Raw genomic sequence first — 24,107 nt, forward strand, 5'->3', positions numbered from 1 at the left:
AAATTCAAGTGATTTGTTTTCATCATGTACTATAAATCTCAAAAGTATATTCAAATAAAAAGTTCTCGCTTCACCTATATATGTATTTCAACCATTTAAAGTTTGAAATATTTTATTATGTAGAATTCAACTTGAACAAGCTTACCTCTGAATATAGATCTGTTGTATCTGTGTATTTCTCAAGCACCATATGGCAAAGATGGTGCAGGAGAGAATGTTTATGAACAGTGTCTTTGACTTCTGGAACTTTTGACAAGTAGTCTATGCTGAAGCCCCTCACATCTGTACCATTGAGAAAATTACCAATAGCCAGTAAAACTCCAAGAATAGTCTTGAAGGTATGGTTTTTATGGAGATCTTGGATGCCCTGTTTCAAGTCCATCAATGGTTCTGCTACTTCCTGTTTAGGAAGATAAGTTTAGAATATCATAATATGCAACGTCCACGCAAAGCAGGTGCACTGTCTGTAATTAAGGTTTTAGTGAACATGTTAAAACTATTTCCACCTGTTTTATACATGAAAAACACACATAAATCTTTATTATACAAAAATATTGTATCATAATTATAATTCAAAGCTGTCTTCCATACCAAATCAATGATGACAGGGCGTGAATGAAACGCTACAAATAAATAAATACCTTTTCTGAATTTTCATAATCTAGTTTGAAAAGCCAGAGTTTCAATCTAGCTGGAAGTTCTGAGATTGAAGACAACATCATGAGGAACTGTTCTGCAGACCCTAATGGAAGCTCAGGGTTGGATATCGCAGCTTCTTGAATCTTATGTTTTTCCTCAGGTGTAGGTAACATGGTGGTCAGAAGTTTCTGGAAAAAATAATCTCATTCAGCTGTCTCAAAGTCCAGACTGCATTTGATATACTTAAAAAGTGTTTATGTGCAGTCTCTGTAAAGAGATAATTACAAATGTTCTGGTAATGAAGTGAGTAAAAGTTTTCAATATTTTCCTATTTGCAAATACTGTACAAGTAGCTAACTACACTGATAATTCAGGAGCCATACTATTGTACTTTAGAAACTGATTTTGGAAATAACAGCTACAGTACTAATATGCTACCTCATACGCAGGGGACTTACCGTCATAAAGAAATGATTCACGTTAGAGGACATCAGGATTTTCTTGCTTGTTACAGTTTAAGAAATTAAATTGCTCCCATGCACACACTGATAAAATGAAAATACTATAACAAAGGCAGCTGTGATATAATTTTGCCCATAAATATGTACAGTAATAGCTTTTCTCCACCTATCTTCCATTAAGTCATAGGCACTGATAACACTTCTGTACCTTCTTGTCTAAAGTTTTGCTTTTCTAAAACAATAACAACTTGCTTCTATTTACATTTTGTTTAGTTATATTTACTTCTACATATAATAATGATACACCAAGGAAATAACTTTCTGTAACAAAATTTAGCTTAATGTAAATACAGTAATGCAACTGTAACAATTGGGTTGATAGGTATCATCTATTTTAATTTGGTGTACTGTACAGTATAATGATTGCTAGAAACAAAAAAATGTTTTCTACACTTTTATGAAAAATTTTAAGTGCAAACACATTATAGCGGATGTCACTGTTACTGTGCCAACATATCCTTGCTTGTGCCTACTTCTGTTGATAACTAAAAATTACAGGCTTAGAAAAAATAATGTTGATTCCAAAGGGCAATACTATACAGTAAAATGGTAAGTTGAAAAGTATTACTGAAATGAAGGAAGATGTTTCTGCCTCCAAGATGGGTTCATATTCTTAACAAGACATTTTAAGATTAATTAATACCACAAAACTATCGAGTGCCGACATTTTATTTCATCACATCTTTGCCGCAGGGATGTTTACGGTGTCTAGAGTTGTGATGCTGACTACCATATTTTACTTACCAAACTTTATTCTATTCCTGTATATTTACACAGGAGGAAATTCTGGTTAATTTTATAACAGCAATAAATATTTACCTCAATTCCTTCACGGTTAATTATGGAAGAGTCCATCTTCAGAATAGCTGTCTTTATAGTGCGAGGAGGGGGCAATTTTGTCATACCAATATTGATGACGTTCGAGCGCTTAGGATCAAGCACTACTATTTCCTTTACTCCTTTCTGCTCTTGTTGCTTCTGTGGGTGGAACAGAAATTGTAAATACAGTGACAATAAAATGAAAAATGCAAAAATATATTCTTGTACAAAGCAAGTAATAGAACAATTGTTGCCTTGAGAATGAAAAACTATGATTTGCAGGTTACAATTAATAAAGAAATTTCCAGATATGACTTTCAAAATATTAATTTCACTTAATTTTGTATCTTAACTCTGACAACTGTGCAAACTAACAAAATGGTTGTATACAGACAATACAGGATACACTTGTACTGTACTGTAGTCAGTCAACACATTATCACCCAATAGCCAAATTCTTCAAACCATCACCATAAAAGATGGGATCTGGGAAAAAGGTTCAACATAACAGCAGGAACATGCTTATTCCACCACCATAACGTTTTTCCTAATCTCTTCAAATTGTTGTCAATTCAGCACCACAGTCCTTGATAAAATATGGTATACAGTACTGAATTTCACAAATATGAATCTATGGCAAAAATATAATTACTGTAATCATCAGTTACTTGCAAAATGACTGGTATTTGGTTACATTATACTAGCCTTTTCATAATTATGGTACTCTTGCATTGTCAAGTGTCATCTCTGGAGAATGTCTTTTTCCAAATATAGTATTGCACACAACAAAATCAAGGACATACTTCATCATACTTATAAGCATTCTCCATTAGCTACAGTGAGTGCTTCAAATCATAAGATTTGGAAATCTTGTCTAATCATAATTAATATATTCAACCAGTATTTAAACTATAAAATTTAACTGGAAAAACCTTTAATTTATGTAAATGAAAATTCATCTCATACTGGATTGACTTTGTAGCCAATTACAGTTAACTTGATGTAACTGCTCCGTGGTGTAACATGAATAGAGGAAAACATATACTGTAAATATGACTTAAAAGTTAATGAAACAAGGAACTTAAAAAAAAGAAACAAATACGAGAATCTGTTTGCACAACAGGGTAGATATATGGTAACACAACAAATAACTACCTACAGAAGGGCACACACAAAAATAAAAGATGGTATGGCTTTCTTGTGGCATTAATCACAATGATGGTTGATGGGAAGTAATATTGTACAAAACTTGGGAAAGAGGCTTCATGAGTCTTTGAAAATCCTAGGCAAGAAACTGCAAAATATTGAAAAGAACAAATTTGAAGATTTTAAGAATTACATTAAGTTTAGGACCCTCTAAAACAAAAAATAAGAAAAAACGAAAAAAAGATCGAAACTTCCAACCAAGTCTGAGAGATTTCACTGTTAAACCAAATGTGGTATTCTGCCAGGAGAATAGGCCTCAAAGTAAAGAAAAAAAAAAAAAACACTGTAAAATACCAAACTGCATTATCACAAGTACACCTGTGAAGTAACCCATGAATAGGTACCAAAGATTTTAACTTTAAAAACCCATAATTACAGTACCATAGAGTTTCATAATACATAAAACATGGCCAAGCCATTACACCTTCCTAAATTTGGTGGTGGTGGAAGTTCATTAAGAAATTCAACATTGTAACAAAACTCGAGAATACCTAAAGAGGATTTTTATGATGCAAAAAGTAATAAATCAGCTGAAATGAAAGAGAAGACAATGAGTAAAACATTACAAGACTGATATCATGCACTTAAGGAGGGCCTACAAATGGCGACTTTTTTCTTAATGGTTGGCAAGCCTCAATGTCCCATACTACTTAAGGATCTAACATTTTCTGAGAAACAGCTTCACATAAAACACATAAAGGTGCAGAGAGGAGGGAGACAATTCGCACGTCAGGCATATACTACAATCTTGGGGCACAAGCCTTACTTACCTCCTACAGTCAGCGCCAGCATGGTAATATAGCAAGTGAGATAAATAAAATTGCATTAGCACTTTCAAGTTATTCATTTGACAAATATAAAATGAGAAAAAATTAAAAAAAGCTGTTACGTTATGAAGCAAAAGATTCATTAATGCATTGGGTTGAAAAAAAAAAGCACTGCAGGATCCAAAAACTGGGTATATAAGATATACCATACTGCTATTATGTCAGCAACAAAAATTTTCATATTAGTAAAAATTCAAATATGTATTTAAGGTAGCTCAGCACTTATTCTAGCTATCTGTCATGTTTTTGATGCTGCAGAGGGTACTGTCTGGTAATAAACTAAATGAAGTTGGAAGCCTTGAAGCCCTTCAAAATATTATATATAAGTTCCATAAGTTTCTAGGCAATGATCTGATAAACCATATTTACCCATTTCTATCTGTAAAGTTCAAGAAACATTAATGGATTATGTCTTCTGTCAAATGAGTCAAAAAGTGAATAAGTAAACTTTTGTCACACAAAAGGCATGCAGTGCTAGGTGTAAATTAGTCCTAATGATAGGCTAATTATGGTGTGATTTAAACTCAAGGAATTTATTGTAATTTGCTTTAGCTGCCTCTGAATATTAGTAATAAGCTTTTGCATAAACTGAAAATAAGCCATTCCATCATACTAATGCAATATTACCATGGAATTTATAGTTTGATAAATGATAATGAATTCTTATTAATATATGTTATGTTTCAGTTCCTGCACCTACAAAACTATTTACGTTTCAGTTCCTACACCTAAAAAACTATTTACGTTTCAGTTCCTACACCTAAAAAACTATTTCTGTTTCAGTTCCTACACCTAAAAACTATTTACGTTTCAGTTCCTACACCTAAAAAACTATTTACGTTTCAGTTCCTGCACCTAGAAAAATATTTACGTTTCAGTTCCTACACCTAAAAAACTATTTACATTTCAGTTCCTGCACCTACAAAACTATTTACGTTTCAGTTCCTACACCTAAAAAACTATTTACGTTTCAGTTCCTACACCTAAAAACTATTTACGTTTCAGTTCCTACATCTAAAAAAACTATTTACGTTTCAGTTCCTGCACCTAGAAAAATATTTACGTTTCAGTCCCTACACCTGAAAAACTTTACGTTTCAGTTACTACACCTAAAAAACTATTTATGTTTCAGTTCCTACACCTAAAAAACTATTTAGTATCTATCACAAGAAAACTGATTAAAAATAGAAATAAGTTTTGCCTCCTACAATTTCAATAAAAAACTTGTAAAGCACATGTAATGCATGTACATTTGATGGTTCTGCATGTATCAAAACATATTTAAAATTAGGACCTGGTCCAAAGTCCAAGCGTGCAACGCATGCATCACTTGTGGCTTGTATGTTTTGGTGCTTATAAGTTTTCATTCCTGTTAAGCATTATGTTTTTTATGCTATCTACCCTATTCAAATGAATGACCTTACTTCATTAATTCTTCATTTTGCTGTTCTTTTTGTACAGAGTACAGTACTATATATTTACTTGACTTAAATTAGTTGCTTGACCTCTTTATATGTTTCACTGATCTATTCCTTCTTAAAACACACAAAATATATATAGAAAAAAATATATAATATATATATACCCTGTATATGTATATATATATATATATATATATATATATATTGTATATAAGCAGTCCCTGGGTTGCGTCATTCCAACTTATGGTGCTTGCCTCACGGCGCCGTTAACCCTGATTTTTTGGCCGTTACCCACTTTACGGCACCGTTACCCAGACTTCTGGCGCTCATGGTGCCATTACCAGTGCTATAAGTGCTATTTATTCCCATTAAAATTACGATGCTTCAGGTTACGGCAATCTTAGACATGAAAATAACACTAATGTGGAAGATTGTGAAAGCCCGCTGAGCACAACAGAGAACACACTCTTCCAAAAGACTTATCAGATGCTACCAGTCTTCTGGAAGTCTCTTCGTTCTCTGTTTTGCTCAGGAGGCCTTCAGAATATTCCACATTACTGTAATGTACATTATTTTCATGTGAGAAATTAAGAACTGTATTTGTGAAGGGAAATTGATTTAACCTGATGAATAAGTTAGACCTTGCATAATGTAAACACAAAAGAAAATCATTATTTTGCTGCTGCAAATATGCCTACTATTTACTAACTCAAAAAAAAAAAGGAAAATCTAATACACAAATATTAATGAATATAAATGGCAGGAATTAGAAACTGCCTTACTTATCTAATATCATAATTTCAGATAATGGAAACACTAGCAACAGTGCTTATCTCCAACTACAGTCAGATGTACATTTACCTTTGAGTAAGCTTGCCCAAAATATTGTGAAAAGATAGGTACAGCTAGTTCCTACCTCTGAACTCTGGAGTAACCCCTTGTCTACCTGTTGCTACTCTTGATATCCCACTGATAGTTAACATAATTTTGGAATGGTCTACTTTCTCAGGCTACAGACAAAATCACACATAAAATATGTATTTTGAAAATCTCTGTGCCCTATCAAAACACTCATTTTACTTATGCTATACTTCTTTTTTGTGGTACACATTTAGCTATGATGAATCATTAATGTGCACATTACATCTAAGAGACATCTCAGTGGGTATCCTTCATTACAGGATCCCATAACTCCTGATGTTCTGTAAGGTCAAACAGATGCAGAAAAAACACATTTGATGGACTAGGAGGAGTGCAAAATAATGAATCTACCTATACCCATTAAAAAGTAATTTCAACATTCATCCTAGACAGAGAAAGCACAAATTTGAGTCAAATATGAAAAAGAATTGAATAAGTGAAAAAATAAGAGGCAAAGTATAGAAGCTAATCTATTTGATTTTTGACATTTTAAGGAACAGTCTCATAAACAATGAAGTCACACTCTGACTGTAACTTTCATAGATGAGTACTACGTGGTTCAAATACTTTAAATGCACTGTTATTGCCACGCATCTATGGTACATAATCGACTGCCTTGTTTAAACTATGAGTTTGATGTTAGCAACCCTCCTAATGTATGTGTTGAAAACATTATGAAGGGAGTTGATGCTGTATGCTACAGACCAAAATGCTTAAATGGGACGCATTTTTATTTACAGTACACTAAAACTAACAACTGTAACCATAAACTGACATTGGTCTTGCCGTACAGGGTCTTCTGGTTTTCTTAAATGATTATCTAACAACTCTCTACTTGGCTCATTAAAACTAAAACAGTGATCTATGTTAGAGTTGAAATGCAGCAGATTACACGTAGTTCTGTAGTATGGTGGCATGTCAAAAAAACTATCTGAGTGCTGGTACGTTAGCAAATGCAGCACCCTGCATACTACATACTTCTTTATAAGCAAAAGCCGTTGAAGTAATTTAAACTATAGAGATACTCATTAATCCGATTTATCCTGATAAGTCTTTTGTTACTTCTATGCTGTACGTTATGGAGGACAGTACTGAATTATTAATGTGGCACTGAAGAACTAAAAAATCTATCTTGAAAAGTTCCCGTCCCTTTGGTAATGAGCTAAATGTGAGAGTTCTAATTCCTTGATAAAAAGTAATAATTAGAAAAGAACCAAAGTGTTAGTTGTATTAAATTCTAAGGCGACTATCCTACAACGTGAGTACTTTATTTGGTTATTAACCAAATTTGTTAATAGAATTACAGTATAAGACAATGTTATGTTGAAAATGTATAAATTAATTTTAAGCACAACCGCCCAAAAAGTATTAGTCTCAATTGTTGATTATGAACCTAAAACTGCTGTTAGATTATTTTGTGAAATTGTTCATGCATGTGTAACAGGAATCACAACATGCTCTGGTTACCCTATATTGTACATGTACCACAAAATATTCTTTAGTCTAGTGGTGAATGAGAAATATTGCTGTGGAATGAACAAAAATGAGGAGGCTTACCTTTGCTATGATATCTTTAGCCCTTGACTCAAACAAGTGCTCCAGCTTCTGGGTATCCACAGGAACCAAGTCAACTTTGTCCCATATGCTCCCTTCGGGTATTCGTGGATCCTCTCGTACCTGAAAAGTATTAATGTTGTTTTGAATAGGGAAACCATCTTCTGCTTTACTTTTTTTTCCAAGCACCAGCATCCAAGATTTAGAGTGCCAGAGTGAGTCACATACAAGAAGAGATAATAAACAATTTCTAACCTCTCTCCAGAAAAGTTTAATGGTCTTTTTAGTTTTCTGCGGCTTTGAGTCATCTGTACGATCTACTCCATTCATCGGGGGTGGAGGTGGTGGTGGGGCATCTCCATCTGCAGAAGGCATTCCTGGTGGGGGTGGAGGAGGTACTCCTCCTGGAGGTGGTGGTGGTGGAGGTGCACCTGTGGGAGGTGGTGGTGGTGGTGGAGCTCCCGTAGGAGGTGGAGGTGGCGGAGGAGGAACACCAGTTTGCTGAGTCTCGGGCACAAGTTGATCATCAACCTCAGTGAGGTCATTGAAGTCCAAATCACAAAGAGTGAGTGGTCTGTTCAAATGCTTGATCAAAAGTTCCCACTGAATGTCATTTTCAGATTTCTTTGGTGGTTCTGGTACTTGTATAACGCCCTCTTTAACTTCTCCTTTGGAATGTGATTTTGATAGGCCATCTTTTATCTTGTTGATACGATCACTAATGTCACCCTTACGGCCTGGCTTTTCATCATCAGCCCCCTGAGCAGTGTTTGAATTCATCATTTTTTCTTGAAGCTCCTGAAATTCCATAAAACTCTTCAGTCATTTGCATCAAATGAACAAAACACAAGGAATCAAGAGTAAAATAATACATTATTTTTTATCATAACATAAAAAAGAAACATAATGAATGCATTCTTTCAAATACCTCCAATGCACAGTACTATAATTTAGATAAGAACAAGTAATATTCAAATACCTTAACAGAAGCCTCTGCGTTAATTTCTATTGGTATGCGCATATTGTTGTCAACATTTTCTTTGTCCTGAAGACTACAAATTCTTGATTTCAGGTCCTGGATGTTAGCCAGAGACTCTCTCCGACCTGCCTCATCGTCCCTCTTACCGTACATCATATCCATCACCCATGAGGCTTGTTTGTTTAGGCCTGACATCTCACTATTTTTGCGATTTTCATCTTCTACATTATTGCTGTAAAACAGGAAAGGTTATCATTTATAAAACCTTAAACAATATCATCTCATTATAATGACTCTTAATTTTCCAAACTTTATCTGAACCTTTTGAAGATGCTTAGTTAGATATGTGTGTGGGAAGGTCACAGAAATTGCATCCCTGTAACTTTTCATACTGTATATGACAGAACAAATAAAGGTGATAGGGGTATTACTCTCAGACAAGGTACTAACAAATGTTTGGTTTTACTCTGATACCCACCAATCCCCATGAAATTCTCAGAAATTTCTGAAATATTCATATTCACTGTTAATAAGTTAGGTAATTTTTCAATATTTATTTTGATGCTTCTAACATAAAACACAGTATAGTGGAGTGTAAAACATTCGAAATACCGGAAGAAAAGAATTTCAAATATCAAGTTACAAGTACATAATTATATTTTTTATTTCAAACACTCTAACACCAGTACTTTGCTTTTCACCCACTCAATTTTGATTTCTCATCAAATCTTAAAATAAAATATAAGGAATGAACAGGTTGTAAAGTGCAAAAACAATTTTGAAAAGAAAGAGAAAAAGACAGTACAGCAGTGATGAACTGTTAATAGCCACCGAGGCCAACTATTAGCTGCTGTCCCATTTATCAAATCTGAATTAGCTCGAGCAACATGTGTGTGCACAGCACCAAGATACTTACTCTGAAGATTGAGAGCTGCGACGACTTTCATTGATAGTTTCTTGTTCATTTATGAAAGTCCTATGCCTCTCTGCACGCTCACGGCGCCTACGCAAAGCTGGCGTTACACCGGCTTCCGCATCTAAATAAAGTACGTTTAGATGAAAATGGAACTTATCGTAAGCAAAGATCAGTACACAAATATTTTATTGTACATTTAATCTGACCTTAGAATGTGCGCATACTATAACATGTAAGTGAACATGACAGTAAAATACTCACGTTTCACACCCCCTAAGTCGTCCTTTGGAATGCCGAAAGATTCTCCATTAATATTAATTACTGTTACGTGATCTTCATCGCTACTGGATCTCCTGCCATCTCCTTCCTCCAATGTAACGCCTAAGGTGTTACCCTGGGGAAGTAATTGACTTCATAAATGCTCTACCAAAGACAAGAACATAAATAAAACGTGGAAAACCAAAATTTTAAGTCTTAAAACTATCAAAAACTTTAAAACTATTCTTGTCAAAAACACAACTCATGAAATATCATTTCATATGTGATATGGAATGCACAAATTCAGTTACTCTGTAAAAGTGTAAAGTATACTGTATCATAACAGAGTAAACTAATTACAGTACTGAATATGAAACATTGTAACTTTTAAGCTTGTTACTTGTGATATACATAATGCTTACTAAACTACACAATGTACTGTATAGTATTTTTTGTTGAAGCATTAATGTGTAGGGATACGAGTACTGTATTGCTTACAGTTTGATAATTATTGGTATTAACTTTCACCTGCAAGAACCTAATCAGGGGAAGTCCCTCTCACCACAACAGGTGGACTTGACTTTCTATAACTATCAAAGTATCAGGAGGAGGGTGCTAAATGAAAAAAAAAATACTATTTATACAATGGGACACTGATATAGTTCAATATATAGCTGAATGGCACTTTTATGAGGGAGGGGTAAGAAACTCACTCTGAAGCAGTACAGGAATAAGCTGAAAGAATCTCTTTTGTACGTGACTGAAACGGGTTATATTTTGACAATTTCTGAATCTAAACACCTTGCGTTCATACCACAGATAATCTAGACTGGAATGCCTTGACTAGCACATTTTGCATCCATTGTTAATCTTGCACCTTATTATGACAAATCAAAATGACCTATCAAGGACATATCACTGCAAGAACAACTAGGCATCAAGTCTACCTATAGTGTATATATGAGAAGCATTACCCTCACCATTACAAGCTATTTTTGTATTGGATACAAAAATATGGTGGCAACCTTACAATCACGAAGTCCAACTCCTTCATTCAAACTTGAACGAAAGTAAAGTCTTGCAAATTAACTGATGCTGTCAGTGTCTGCTCCTCTGCGTTCTTCTCAGCTATATTTATTAAGTAATCACTAAACAGTACTACAAGAGAGGGAAATCATAAGGACTATAGCTAACTGAGGGCAGCCCTGTTACCTGATTCTCCAACTAAACTCCACAAGAAATGAAAACATGCGGTTGAAGAAGAGCTAAGGCAACAAGATATCATCGGTTGCATCTTGAAACACTAATGGGACATTTTTATAAAGTAGAATTTGTTATCATAGCTCTCGCTGACATTTATCCCAAAGCGACTAATACAGCAACTTGCTGACATTTGCAATTTTTAATGGCGCAGAGTTTAACAGTTGTCCTGTATTCGTGAGAGGGAAATACTGATTGGGTTCACGTCAGTGTTGGTTAATCACTGGTTTGTGCTTTACTATCTACTTAAAATGGTTAAGTACCTTATCTGATTGAAAATTATGCTGGACAAGAATTTATATCTATAAGAACATGAATGTTTTATAGTTATAGTTGTCGTTATATAACAGTACTGTATGACACCGTAAGGGAGGTCTGACAATAATTATTCCACAACTTCAAAAGAACCATTTATGCATCAATCTCGTGTAACAAAATGCAGAGGCCTTTAAGTTTCTGAAAGAACATGTGATACCTACATATTTTTTCTCCTGTTCCTTCTCAGGTGTTAATTCCATTGTGCTTTGCTATGCAAGATTGTAAGAAAAGAAATGTCTTCATTACGATGTAGAACTTTACTTTTAAACACTCAGTTACTTCTACTAAATTTAATCATTAGCTTCATGAAGTAAGTTTGATATATGTATTTCTTTAAAATTAAATTTACGTCATTGCATTAATCAAAATGTGTGAAAACTCATTTTGCTTCAAGGTGCAAAATATACATTATACCAAGAACTGCGTTGTTAAATGATTTGCCAAGGCAGAAACTGAAATAAGTTAACTAAAATTTTCCTTCACAATCAATACTAAACAAAGTAGAATCATATTTGTTAATCTCCAATACTGACATTACCCTTGATACCCAGCAATTTAGCTTTACAAACTAAGTCGTTTTAAAATTGCATAAAAGCATGAACAATTATGTTGATCAAGAATACATCTTTTTTATCGTTTAGAGACAATATTAATTCATGGCATACTAATGTTCGTTTTACACTTTAGCAACCCGAAGAAGAGTTGTATGACTGTCGAACATTCTTACCAAAAACACGTCAGGTCTACTTCAAAAATATCTCTTCCAATTTATAACCACAATGAACTAAAACCACAAGGTTTCATAATAGAATGCCTTCGGCTATTTTCACTGAATCTTCTTTAGTGAAGACGAATAAACAGGTAGGTCAGTGATTTACTTACAGAAGTGCATTAGCCTTACCTTTTTCATTTTGGTGGGCGATGGTGACTGGTGATGTCTACGAGATTTCCTACGGTCATTTGCATCACGATCCGTTGAGCTGATGCGAGGTACTTGTCTGGAATGTCGAGGGTGGTTATTGGCGACATCATTTAAAAAAAAAATTAAATGTCTTATTTCTGAATGTACAGGGTGCTGTTTTCGCAGCGCCGGAATAGTGTTCGTAAAACTAGAAGGCATACGAAAACGTAAATGACATCAGAAAACATAAATACATGTGTAAAACAAAATTTCCAATTCATGGAAAGTCGTATTAATGATCCGATATGACAAATAAGAGTGCAATAGTTCCTGTAATGCAAAAAAAAATAAAAATTTCCAATTCATGGAGGGTCGTATTAATGATCCGATATTACAAAATATAGTGCAATTCCTGTAAGTAATGCAAAAAAAATCAAAATTTCCAATTCATGCAAAGTCGTATTAATGTTCCAACATTACAAAATATAGTGCAATAATTCCTGTAAGTAATGCAAAAAAAAAAAAAATCCAATTTATGTTATGTTAAGTCGTATATTACAAAATATAGTGCAATAATTCCTGTAAGTAATGCAAAAAAAAAAAAAAATTAAAATTTCCAATTCATGGAAAGTCGTATTAATGATCCGATATTTACAAAATATAGCGCAACAATTCCTGCAGGTAATGCAACTGACCTTATAGTGGGATCGATGGTCGTAGTACGGCATATGTCATCACCATCCTCATACGACAGGACAGCCTCATAAATAGTGAACTGCTGCAACAAATCAAGATCACTGTCGGGCCGATGCATGTACCTGCAAGACGACCACAGCATTTCAGTCCTACTGACCGTTTGAAATGGTCCACAGTGCCTCAGAGATGCTGACATTCACGACCAAAAAACCACTTATGTATCATGGAAGGAACCCAGCAATGCCTTTCCAACGACAGAAGTAGAGAGAGAGAGAGAGAGAGAGAGAGAGAGAGAGAGAGAGAGAGAGAGAGAGAGTCTCAAAATCCCCAAACACAAACATAGGTCAAACTCACTTCTCGATGAGCACTTCCAGGCCTTGTTCTTCCAAGTAGTCCGTCTGATCATAGTACGTGTCTTGGTCAGGTATGCCATTCAAGGTCTTGTTGACTAGCGTCATGGCATAGGTAAGAAGTTCCATGTCTGAGTTCTCGTGGCCCTCAAGCAGTCTCATGATAGTGGTCCATGGCAGATCCCCTGTGAAAAATAAAAAAAAAATTAATCGAATACATATTGCAAAGAGTTGTCTCTTCGCAAACGTGTTGAAAAAATAGGCAGAAAATAATGTAGACTCAGAAAAATTGCTTGGTTCTAAAAGTACAATATCATGTAAACTGTTATCTTGTAGTTTATGTAAAATTTTCCCATAATGTCAGCCACACTCGCAAGAGCGCTGTGTTTGGTACCAGCTCCTTGGGGATAAACATTGAAGCATAAACAAAGGACGGTAAATATTTCTGCAGCTGAAATTTGCGATAGATATTAGTAGATTTTTTGACTTAGCACATTAAGGAGACTTGAGACCACAGCAGAAAGGTGCCAATATCGAGTACTGGCATCAAAGTAAAAACTTATGGTATTCATTCCAAGATCCAGACCGTAATTCAGTCCATCCTATATCTTTAAAAGACTCGAGAACACCCGGCATTCATTCCAACATTCTAAATATATGAAAAGCCCCAAACTGTAATTCAGTCCATCCTCTACATATCTAAGAGACTACAAGAAGCGCTCGCAGAAAACGGTCTAAGATCTTTCCATTCACCTTTACCTGCGAGCGTTTCTTATATCTATATATCCCACGGGACCATTGTGGTATGGGACTAGCGAAAATCCTAAGACAAAGTCACGACATGCCACACACCTCTCGACGAATCTACAGTCTCGATGGCCTTCACTAGGATGAGTGCGTTCGATTCTGTGTACTCGACGAACACCAGCAGCAACTTGAGGGCTGTCTTCACGACCAGGCGGTACTTGGAAGTGATGAGCGAGTACAGCCACTGGATGGTTTCCTGGTGTTCCATCACACCGTTCATGCCGTCCACGTACAACATGACCTGACCCAAAGCTGAATAGAAGTAAAAAAGAAAAAAATTACACGTTACTCAAGGAACAGATAAGAATTACAAAAAATATTCTGAATAAAAGAAAAGAAAGTTACACATTACTCAGGAACAGATAAGACTTACAAAAAATATGCTGAATAAAAGAAAAAAGTTACACATTACTCAGGAACAGATAAGAATTGCAAAAAAAATTCTGAATAAAAGAAAAGAAAGTTACACATTACTAAAGAAACAGATAAGAATTAACAAAAATATTCATGAGAAAAGCAACATGATGTAGTGTCATGAAGGAGTATGAGATAGAGTATGAGATAGGCACGTGAGATACTCGCTAAGCTCAGCGAACAAAACATTAAAAAGTATTAATAAAAGTAACTTGTCTGGTTAGATATAAGCACAGACATATTATTATATATAATAATTTTAATTCTTAAAATATGATTTAATCTAGAAAAATTATCGGGAACATTCACTGAATATTAAGTTTTTATAGAATAAGTGAGTGTTAACAAATCATAAGTGCAATGTTGCCAATACGTAAAGAATATGCAAACTCCAGTCCTACTCGCCATATATCATTCAATGGCTTCTTCAGTATCCTCTCAAAATAAAAATCAGTGATTTGGAAATGTAGATAAGATAAAAGCAGCATTTAAGAAGAATAATTTATTTTCGGTTTGAGAAAGGTTAAAACCCGCAGCTGACCTCTGAGGATGTAAGGTCTGAGAAAAGTTAAATCTGGCAACTGACCTCTGAGGATGTAAGGTTTGAGAAAAGTTAAATCTGGCAACTGACCCCTGAGGATGTAAGGTTTGAGAAAAGTTAAATCTGGCAACTGACCCCTGAGGATGTAAGGTTTGAGAAAAGTTAAATCTGGCAACTGATCTCTGAGGAAGTAAGGTTTGAGAAAAGTTAAATCTGGCAACTGATCTCTGAGGAAGTAAGGTTTGAGAAAAGTTAAATCTGGCAACTGACCCCTGAGGATGTAAGGTCTGAGAAAAGTTAAATCTGGCAACTGACCCCTGAGGAAGTAAGGTCTGAGAAAAGTTAAATCTGGCAACTGACCCCTAAGGAAGTAAGGTTTGAGAAAAGTTAAATCTGGCAACTGACCCCTGAGGATGTAAGGTTTGAGAAAAGTTAAATCTGGCAACTGACGCCTGAGGAAGAAAGGTCTGAGAAAAGTTAAATCTGGCAAACTGACCTCTGAGGATGTAATTTTGGTAGTTCTGGTCAGCCGACGACCCGACTTTGATGAGGCAGGTGAGGCCATCGTTCTGGACGAAGGCGTGGACGAGGTCCTTGTCGTCTTGGAAGATCTGCTTCAGGGAGAACAGAGCCCTCCGGAGCTCGCGACCCTCCGAATTGAGGAGCTTCTCTGAAGTGTGCGAGATGGATACACAAATCAGTCAACGAAATAAACAAAAATGGATAAAATAATAAGCTCTCTATCACTAAGTGATGTATGTACTGACTACACTTTATATAAAACTGACACTGAAAGTCCTCCTCGTTGAAATGTGATTAAAAATTTAATGTCTTATTTTGGATGCAACATACATTAGTTCTCTTTACTCTTACTGCACTAGGGGAACAATTTTTTCCCTTTCTCTTTACTCTTTACTCTATTCCCTTTACTCTTACTGCACTACAGAAACAATTTTTCCCCCTTCTCTTTACTCTTACTGCAATAGAGAGAAAATTTTTTCCACTTCTCTTTACTCTTATTGCACTAGAGAAACAACATTTTTTATTTTCTAAAATACATTTCCATGCAAAACACATTTAACAAACAGGAAAATAACTGGCACACACTGAATCAGTTACTAATGTTTCTCAAAATACACGTATTAAAATTAAACAAGAGAAATTCGCTGCTGAAGTCTGGGACATTGTAATTTCCTATTCGTTATTTACAAACCAATTTCACAAAATGCACGGAGCAATGAATTGGAGAACAATGCCAAACTAAACTTTAGCAACGAATGCTTTCGTATACAATCGAAAAGAACAAAATCAAAAACTCACCGATGATTGCATGTACCCGAACGGATAACTGGGTTCGGAGAATGATCGCATTCTTCTTACTGCAAAGGAAAACAATAAAAAAAGCGTTAATTATATACTAATGAATGCTCATGAAATCATTCTCGCAAGCAAGGAAGTATATATATGTGTATATAAATGCATACACACTCACATTATGTGTATGTGTATATATATATATCTTCCTAATGTACACTCTAGTATAGCCTAGACACTAAAAATTACACAAAAAAGCCCACAAAAATTAAGGAGCCAAAATCCCTTCTTAAGCATGCATAACATCCTACTCATCTCAGCCTGTCCTACTTAAACAGCAATGTGTAAATAATAATATGCACATCGAGAACGATGGCAATGACACAGTTGCTTCAGTTGTTAATTATAGATTCACTCGTCGTATAGTAACAAAAACCCGGAGGAGGAAAGAAATTACAGTGATGAGAACGACTCAAGCCTAGATAAGCATGATCGAGCAAGTTCTTTGTCAGTATTCCCGCTTAATAAGAAGATATTTCATCTCGATCCGGTTCAAAGTTCCCCTTTCGTATCACATCCAGTCGATATGTTTCTAGCGCACGCTATCAACGCCGGGCTTTTCAGGATTTCATAGTACCATGTCATGCTACTTCGTAATTCTGTATTTCAGGATACTTCTAGATATGTGAATAAAAACATAGTTAGGTTTGAAAATATTTATGGCTAATACCATAACACATAAGCCAGTGATGACTGCCTAAGGACTGGGTACTTCAGTCTTTGTTAATAACAGAAGGAAAATTAAACATGAATCTCCAATTAGCTTTCACGTTTGCATAGTGTTTCCCTACGGCCTCTCTCTCGCTCTCTCTCTGTCCCTCTCTACACGTTTCTGTTTACTCAGGGTGAGTGAACCTGTCTCTACTTTTCTGCTAGGTCTCACAGGCTGCAGTGACCTATGCCAAACATCCACAAAGCTTAATCACGATCCTTTCCTCCACATTACGAAGTCGAAAGCTACAAAATGTCTCTGCACTCAGACACTCGGTCTATACATGTACGCCTGGTTCTTCTTAAAGGCTCTTTGTAGCATCTGCTCTTTTCGGCTGCATGTGACCCATTTCCACAGATGTATGATCATGCATTCAACATCCTTTCAGGGGTCACGTACAAGCAGCAGCTACTGACTGCTCTTGGGCAAGTATTAATTATACTTAGCTTGATTTATGCCATGGTTAACCGAGAAAGTCTGGCGTCTCGTTTGTCCTTTTTTTTTTTTTTATGCCCCACAAGAAACGATTAATTCAAGAGATATCTGGGCTACTTCAGTATATAGTGTACAGTAGGAATTTATAATAAAACATAATATAACATGTAAAGTTTTTTAAAAGCACAGACTCATATCTGAATTTATAGTCAAGTACATAACACTGAGTGGTCCGTAGAGCGAGTCTGTATGAATGACCCCCAAAATAAAAACCTAAAAGGCATTCTTAAAGAGAGGGAGTAATCATGCAAGAGAGAGAGAGAGAGAGAGAGAGAGAGAGAGAGAGAGAGAGAGAGAGAGAGAGTCGTAATTTCCTCGAAATTTACGTTCACAGAACCAGGCTCTATTAATCCTGCACAGAACGTGCTCCGAGCATCTAGAGAACGAGATTTCTAATGGTACGGAAGTCAAGTACTGAGACAAAGTCATCGATAAGGTCTGGACAAGGAGCTACTACAAATCGTCTGTCATTCTACTCGGTTGTAACAGAAGAAGAAGAAGAAGAAGAAGAAGAAGAAGAAGAAGAAGAAGAAGAAGAAGAAGAAGCAGAAGAAGGAGAAAAAACAGCGAGGGGAAGTCTGGTGTCTCTTGCGAGGGCCTGGAAACAATGGGTTTCAAGTGCTGACACTATGGTTCTATATCTTTTATATCTCCCCAGTGTTTTATTCTTCGTCTCTCCTATTGTGTTGCAATCGATGATCTGCGTGTCACTCTCAAGACTCATACAAAGGCTTGTAAATATACACAAATGAGTTAAACATTAATAGATATAAAAAAAAACTCTTTGGTGATGGCTAATCCTCTGACGCCACTATATGATTGCAATAAACAAATTACACATCAGCTAATTCTCTCTCTGCCATACACACAATAACACACACACACATACATATGTATATGTATATGTATATATATTATATATATAATGTAAGTATGTATAAATGTGTGAGAGATGAATTTGCATTGAACAGTTGGGTACTACAGTGGAATGTTATTTCACCTTTGTTGTTTGTCCTTCTCATAGATTTTGTAACAAAAAACAATTGGCTGAAGACTTACAATATGTAGAAGATTCTGTTTCAGACTGCAAAACAGCACAAGATTTACAAAGCTCGTTCAATAGAATGATTTACATATCATGAGAAACGAAGCTCAAAATAAAGCCAAGAAAGAGAGAAATAATGACCACGGAGTACGCGAAAAGCATTACGTGGAGAGAGGAGAAATGAGATTGAATCTGTCAGACATTTAGGAACAATGATATCCATCGCAGGTTCTCTCAGCGAAAGACTAAAGAAGGTAAATCAAACAATGAGGAGGCTGAATAAGATTCATGAATCAAATACTCTCAGTTTGTAGACAGAGGTATGACACATATATACGTAACATATAAAACAGGTATCACAACGGTTCTTTAATGAGCGTAGAAAGGTTTCTACTAAGGACAACCACTCAGCTATGCAGTAAAAAAAATGCCCAAATCAAAGCATTTCACTTAAATTATCACCAAAAAAAGTGAACTTTTACCCTGATAAGTTATTTTTAAACATCCGGGAACCTCTGGATTTACGTCAGTATTAAGTAAACGTGTTACTCGTCAAACTACATTCTTACTGCAACTTTAAGTTACGTAGCAATACCAGTATTTTCTAGGGGACGATAGACCTAGTACTACCAGACTGGTTAACCGATCACAAGGCACCGATCACCCACCGGCCACTCGAATGAGCTCCACTTGCTCACACGAGGCAAGGCTTCGATAACAAGCCTCCTATTTTGGTAACCCGTTTATGTAAACCTACATTCTTGTGCTGACTTAAGATACACACAGTATTAAGTTAGTGCAGACAAATAACATGCAGTGTTTACAACCTCACGCAGGACGGTAGAAGAAAATAAACCCGCTACTGTGTTCCTCAAGGAGGAATATGAAGAGAGGATTAGGTCTCTCGTCTTGCTTCTTATTTTCATGTGGTTGAACTGAACTGAATATAGAATTTAGGCCAAAGGCAAAGAGCTGGGATTTATGAGGTCATTCTGCGCTGAAACGAAAACTGACAGTAAAAGGTTTGAAAGGTGTAACAAGAGGAAAACCTCAGAGCAGTTGCACTATGAATCAATTGTTAGGAGAGGGTGGGAAAGCAAGATGGGAGAAAGAGAATATGAATGGAGGTACAGTAAAAGAAACGAAAGGGGTTGCAGCTAGGGACCTTAGGGAGGCACGCTGCAAAGAACTTTCAGTAATGCCTACAGTACACCATGTGGTTTAGGCTGCTCGTGGCGTCACTCAGAAAGCAGTAGCGTAAACCCACAAGGAAAATAACTGACCTATTGAACGTACGCAAACATTTGTTGCCATATTTTTTTTAAAGTCACTGATACATTAATGCATTTAGACTTATATATGTCTTTTAAAAATAAAGCTTTATTATTGGAAGCTTCTACTTTGGTTGAAGACTATTTATTTGGCACTGTGAAGGATATCTGTCAGGATTACGAGAAGGCTAAAAAAGCAATAACAACTCTGTAACTCAAACGACACCACTCTGCCGACGTGTCAGAGAGAGAGAGAGAGAGAGAGAGAGAGAGAGAGAGAGAGAGAGAGAGAGAGAGAGAGAGAGAGAGCGTAATTAATAAAAACACGAATTCATTAACTTCAGGTCGACTCATAACTACCCGATTCTGGGTTCTGGCGAGTCGTCTCTTCAGAAAACAAAAATGTCTCCAACACGACGATCGTTTGTTGTCCATGAAACAAAAACAAAGGCTTCGTGGAAGGGTAAAAAGGCCAAAGACAGTGTCTGTCTCCCGCGGGTGTCGCCTTACGCATTCAGGTGAAGCTCCTGTCTGGCTGGCCTTAGAACAACATCATCGACGCAGTGGAGCAACTACAGAACCCATGGGACTATACTGCCATTCTACACCAACGAAACCGATAGTAAAAATGACCCGAGAAACATTACCAAAAGCACGGAAAGGATTTACATACGACCATCGCTTGGTCAGCAAGAGAGTCAATAGATCTTGATCATGAATAGTCTGAACAATAAATGTATACGGTAGGTAAATAAATGTAATATTTAATACACGCTTCTAACTGACCTATTATTAATCGAGGCTTGGCGAGAAGGAATTCCTGAACCCTTCAGAATATATTTCACAGTTGCACCTTGAGAAAACTTTAGGTGTTTGGTCACAACTTGCAAAACGACAATTTGATACTGTTTCTGATTTTAAAAACGTGGAGAGATACCCATGATATTTGTTGGGAAAGGTTAGTCATGGCTTAGGGACCATTCCCCAAAATATCAGTACAGCTGGACTAGTGTTCTGAGCATGATCGTTCTTCTAAAATGTATTACCCATCGAACGGTTTTGCTTTTTCCATGCTGCCAAACAAATTAGGTGGAAACATTCAACTGATTAAATATGTAGGATAGAATAAAATACAGAATTTAGGCCAAAGGCCTAACGATGGGACCTACGAGGCCATTCAGCGCTGAAACGGAAATTGAGAGTAAAGGATGTTTGCAAGGTGTAACAGGAGGAAAACCTCGCAGTTGCACCATGAATCATTTGTTAGGAGAGGGTGGGAAGACGGAAGATAACGGAGGTACAGGATAAGGAATGAAAGGGGCTGCAGGTAGTGGCCGAAGGGACGCTGCAAAGAACATTAAGTAATGCCTACATTGCAACGCACGAGGCGCATTGACGGCACTACCCACCTACGGAGGAGTAAATACGTAACTTGGTAATTTTTGTGTTCTTATATTCATCAGGTCCAATAGATTTAAGAGCACAGATTTAGAAGGAATCTAATGATCACTTGGCGACTGAGATGATATTATTCAAAGAGGGAAGTTGTCAAGACTTCCGACTAATTGAGCATCTTCATTATCCCTTAATGAGGACTCAATGCACTAAGAGATCAGCCTCGTTGAAAATAATTAGGCTAAATTCCTCATGATAGAATACGCAGAGAGAGAGAGAGAGAGAGAGAGAGAGAGAGAGAGAGAGAGAGAGAGAGAGAGAGAGAGAGAGAAACTTTATTTCTTCCATTTACTAGAAAAAAGAATTGTTTGAAAACTTTTAGCATACTAGCATCTTAGATTTTGAGCCTGTGCAATGCATCCGGGAATGTGCATTGCATTCGGGAATGTGCATTGCATTCGGGAATGTGCATTGTATCCGGGAATGTGCATTGCATCCGGGAATGCGTATTGCATCTGGGAATGCGCATTGCATCCGAAAACGTGCATTGCATCTGGGAATGTGCATTGCATCCGGGAACGTGCATTGCACCCGGGAACGTGCATTGCATCCGGGAAAGTGCATTGCCTTCGGGAATGTGCATTGCATTCGGGAATGTGCATTGCATCCGGGAATGTGCATTGCATCCGGGATATGCATTGCAAACGGGAAATCTGCATTGCACCCGGGAATGCAGCGAGAGTCAAGCAAGGCAAAGAAACAACAGGAGATCTGCGGATCACCGAAGGGCGCACGTGCGTGCGTTTTGCGTTCGCTGGGGTCCGCACTAAGTAGGCAGAGGTGGAAGCCTTAATTGAGCTGGTTAGGAGGAACAACGACAAGCAATGGGGCGTAAAGGCCCAACGTGGGTGTCGGGATGTGCTTGATTTCCTGCTTGGATTACTGCCATATTTATCTGCAATAAAACGGATGAGGCTTAAGTGCTTAAGTGCGTCCACCGAAATTGTTAAATGACATCCCTTCTGCTAAGTAGTCGCCTCCACAGCGGAGGGAGCGGTGGCGAAGAAATTAATGGACGAAATGGATTGAAGCAAGCGCTGAGCATCAAGCTGCACTTGGTCGATACTGGCCTAAAATGGAAGACTGCAGTCTCTGCAACAATACAAAACAGGGAAAAATAGATTCTCCCTTGCCTTACTTCTGATTTTGCAGAAACTGCAAATGGGGCCCCCTAAACAAAGCATTGAAGAATCATTCTGAAACTGCAGTAACCAGTGTATCAGTGTTTCACGAGCCCAATAGGTGACATATCTCAATTTCGAAAATTCTGCAGATACTGCAAATGGGACCCCCATAAATAAAGCATTGAAGAATCATTCTGAAACTGCAGTAACCCGTGTATCAGTGTTTCACGAGCCCAATAGGTGTCATATCTCAATTTCGAAAGTTTTGCAGAAGCTGCAGTTTTCCATTTTAGGGCACAACAGGTTGCGAGTCAAGAGCTGTATTGTACAGACGGATCCGAAGCTATATAGGTGGGTCAAATGAACCGAGAGACGAAATGTCCCCCTGCAGGACCTCATCTCCAAACGATTATTGAGAGACAAAGCAGTGATGCGTATCTCCTTTACAGTCACCTCACGCTGGGGCCATCTGCGACATCACTACCGAGTCTCCAGCGGCCACTATCAGGTACCTAACGAGACACTAACAAGCGTTCTTCGTTTTATGGCGCGCTTCTCTCATGCGACGTTCTTCCTCTTGTGTAAGACGCTCTTCTGGTCCTTATTTGGTTTCTCTGTCTCCTCTGTTTATCCGTTTCTTTGGACTTTGTTTCGTGTGTCTGGGATTGTGCACACTCAATTGTAATTCAAATTACGCGATGTGATTTTTGTACTGTTGGGTTATATATTTTCTTTCATTCGGTATACAAATATGCTCTGTTTGTATACCCACAAATCCTACATGGTTCTCTTAAAATAACCATAATAACATTAACAATAAGACGAAACATAAATGGTTCTCTTAAAATAATAATAATAATAATAATAATAATAATAATAATAATAATAATAATAATAATAATAATGCAAAGTTCCTTCCTCCAAAGTCCCACGGATGAGAACGAACGCGAACCCTCCAACAAGCAAAGCTGTGGCGCACATTTGCGAAAATATTCATTCAAATGCACACAATGAACTTGCGTGCACACGTCTCTTTCTCTCCTGTGGTCCACGAGGGCGGATGAAGGCGCACACCAAGTGTCTGAGCTCCTCGCAAGGCAGGAAGATTTAATGCCGCATCCCTCGTCAAGTTGGCGTAATAGATTTCATGAGGAGAAGGCGTCGTTTGGGGTTGTCTGCAACTCGAGCGGAACGCATTTTTTGAACGGGTGATTTACCCCGCCAGGAAGTCGTCGAGATTTACATATATATACGTACACATACCCGGTAGTTTCGGGCACGGA

The 24,107-nt window shown here is 36.9% G+C and overlaps 1 protein-coding gene across 28 annotated transcripts in view; it reads right to left on the reverse strand.

Annotated features, from left to right (window-relative positions):
• Positions 1–24,107, reverse strand: part of Fhos (Formin homology 2 domain containing) — a 395,727-nt gene that overhangs the window by 17,595 nt on the left and 354,025 nt on the right. For 11 of the 28 annotated variants that reach the window (XR_010854741.1, XR_010854734.1, XR_010854739.1 and 8 more), the window contains 15 exons: positions 16,669–16,727; positions 15,845–16,018; positions 14,439–14,645; positions 13,591–13,771; positions 13,236–13,358; positions 12,541–12,637; positions 11,801–11,848; positions 10,065–10,197; positions 9,804–9,924; positions 8,888–9,119; positions 8,164–8,706; positions 7,911–8,031; positions 1,980–2,140; positions 642–827; positions 146–400 (listed from right to left, as the gene is read on the reverse strand). Coding sequence is in view for 18 of the 28 variants with exons in the window: in XM_067112883.1 (XP_066968984.1) it covers positions 146–400; positions 642–827; positions 1,980–2,140; positions 7,911–8,031; positions 8,164–8,706; positions 8,888–9,119; positions 9,804–9,924; positions 10,065–10,197; positions 11,801–11,848; positions 12,541–12,637; positions 13,236–13,358; positions 13,591–13,771; positions 14,439–14,645; positions 15,845–16,018; positions 16,669–16,727 (2,641 nt within the window). In the remaining 10 variants the exon portion in view is untranslated. The remainder of the gene's footprint in view (positions 1–145; positions 401–641; positions 828–1,979; positions 2,141–7,910; positions 8,032–8,163; positions 8,707–8,887; positions 9,120–9,803; positions 9,925–10,064; positions 10,198–11,800; positions 11,849–12,540; positions 12,638–13,235; positions 13,359–13,590; positions 13,772–14,438; positions 14,646–15,844; positions 16,019–16,668; positions 16,728–24,107) is intronic. The other 17 variants (XR_010854737.1, XR_010854733.1, XM_067112889.1 and 14 more) reach the window with 3 other exon arrangements.

Source organism: Macrobrachium rosenbergii, chromosome 12 (genome assembly GCF_040412425.1).
Source record: "Macrobrachium rosenbergii isolate ZJJX-2024 chromosome 12, ASM4041242v1, whole genome shotgun sequence".
NCBI classification, from domain to species: Eukaryota; Metazoa; Arthropoda; class Malacostraca; order Decapoda; family Palaemonidae; genus Macrobrachium; species Macrobrachium rosenbergii.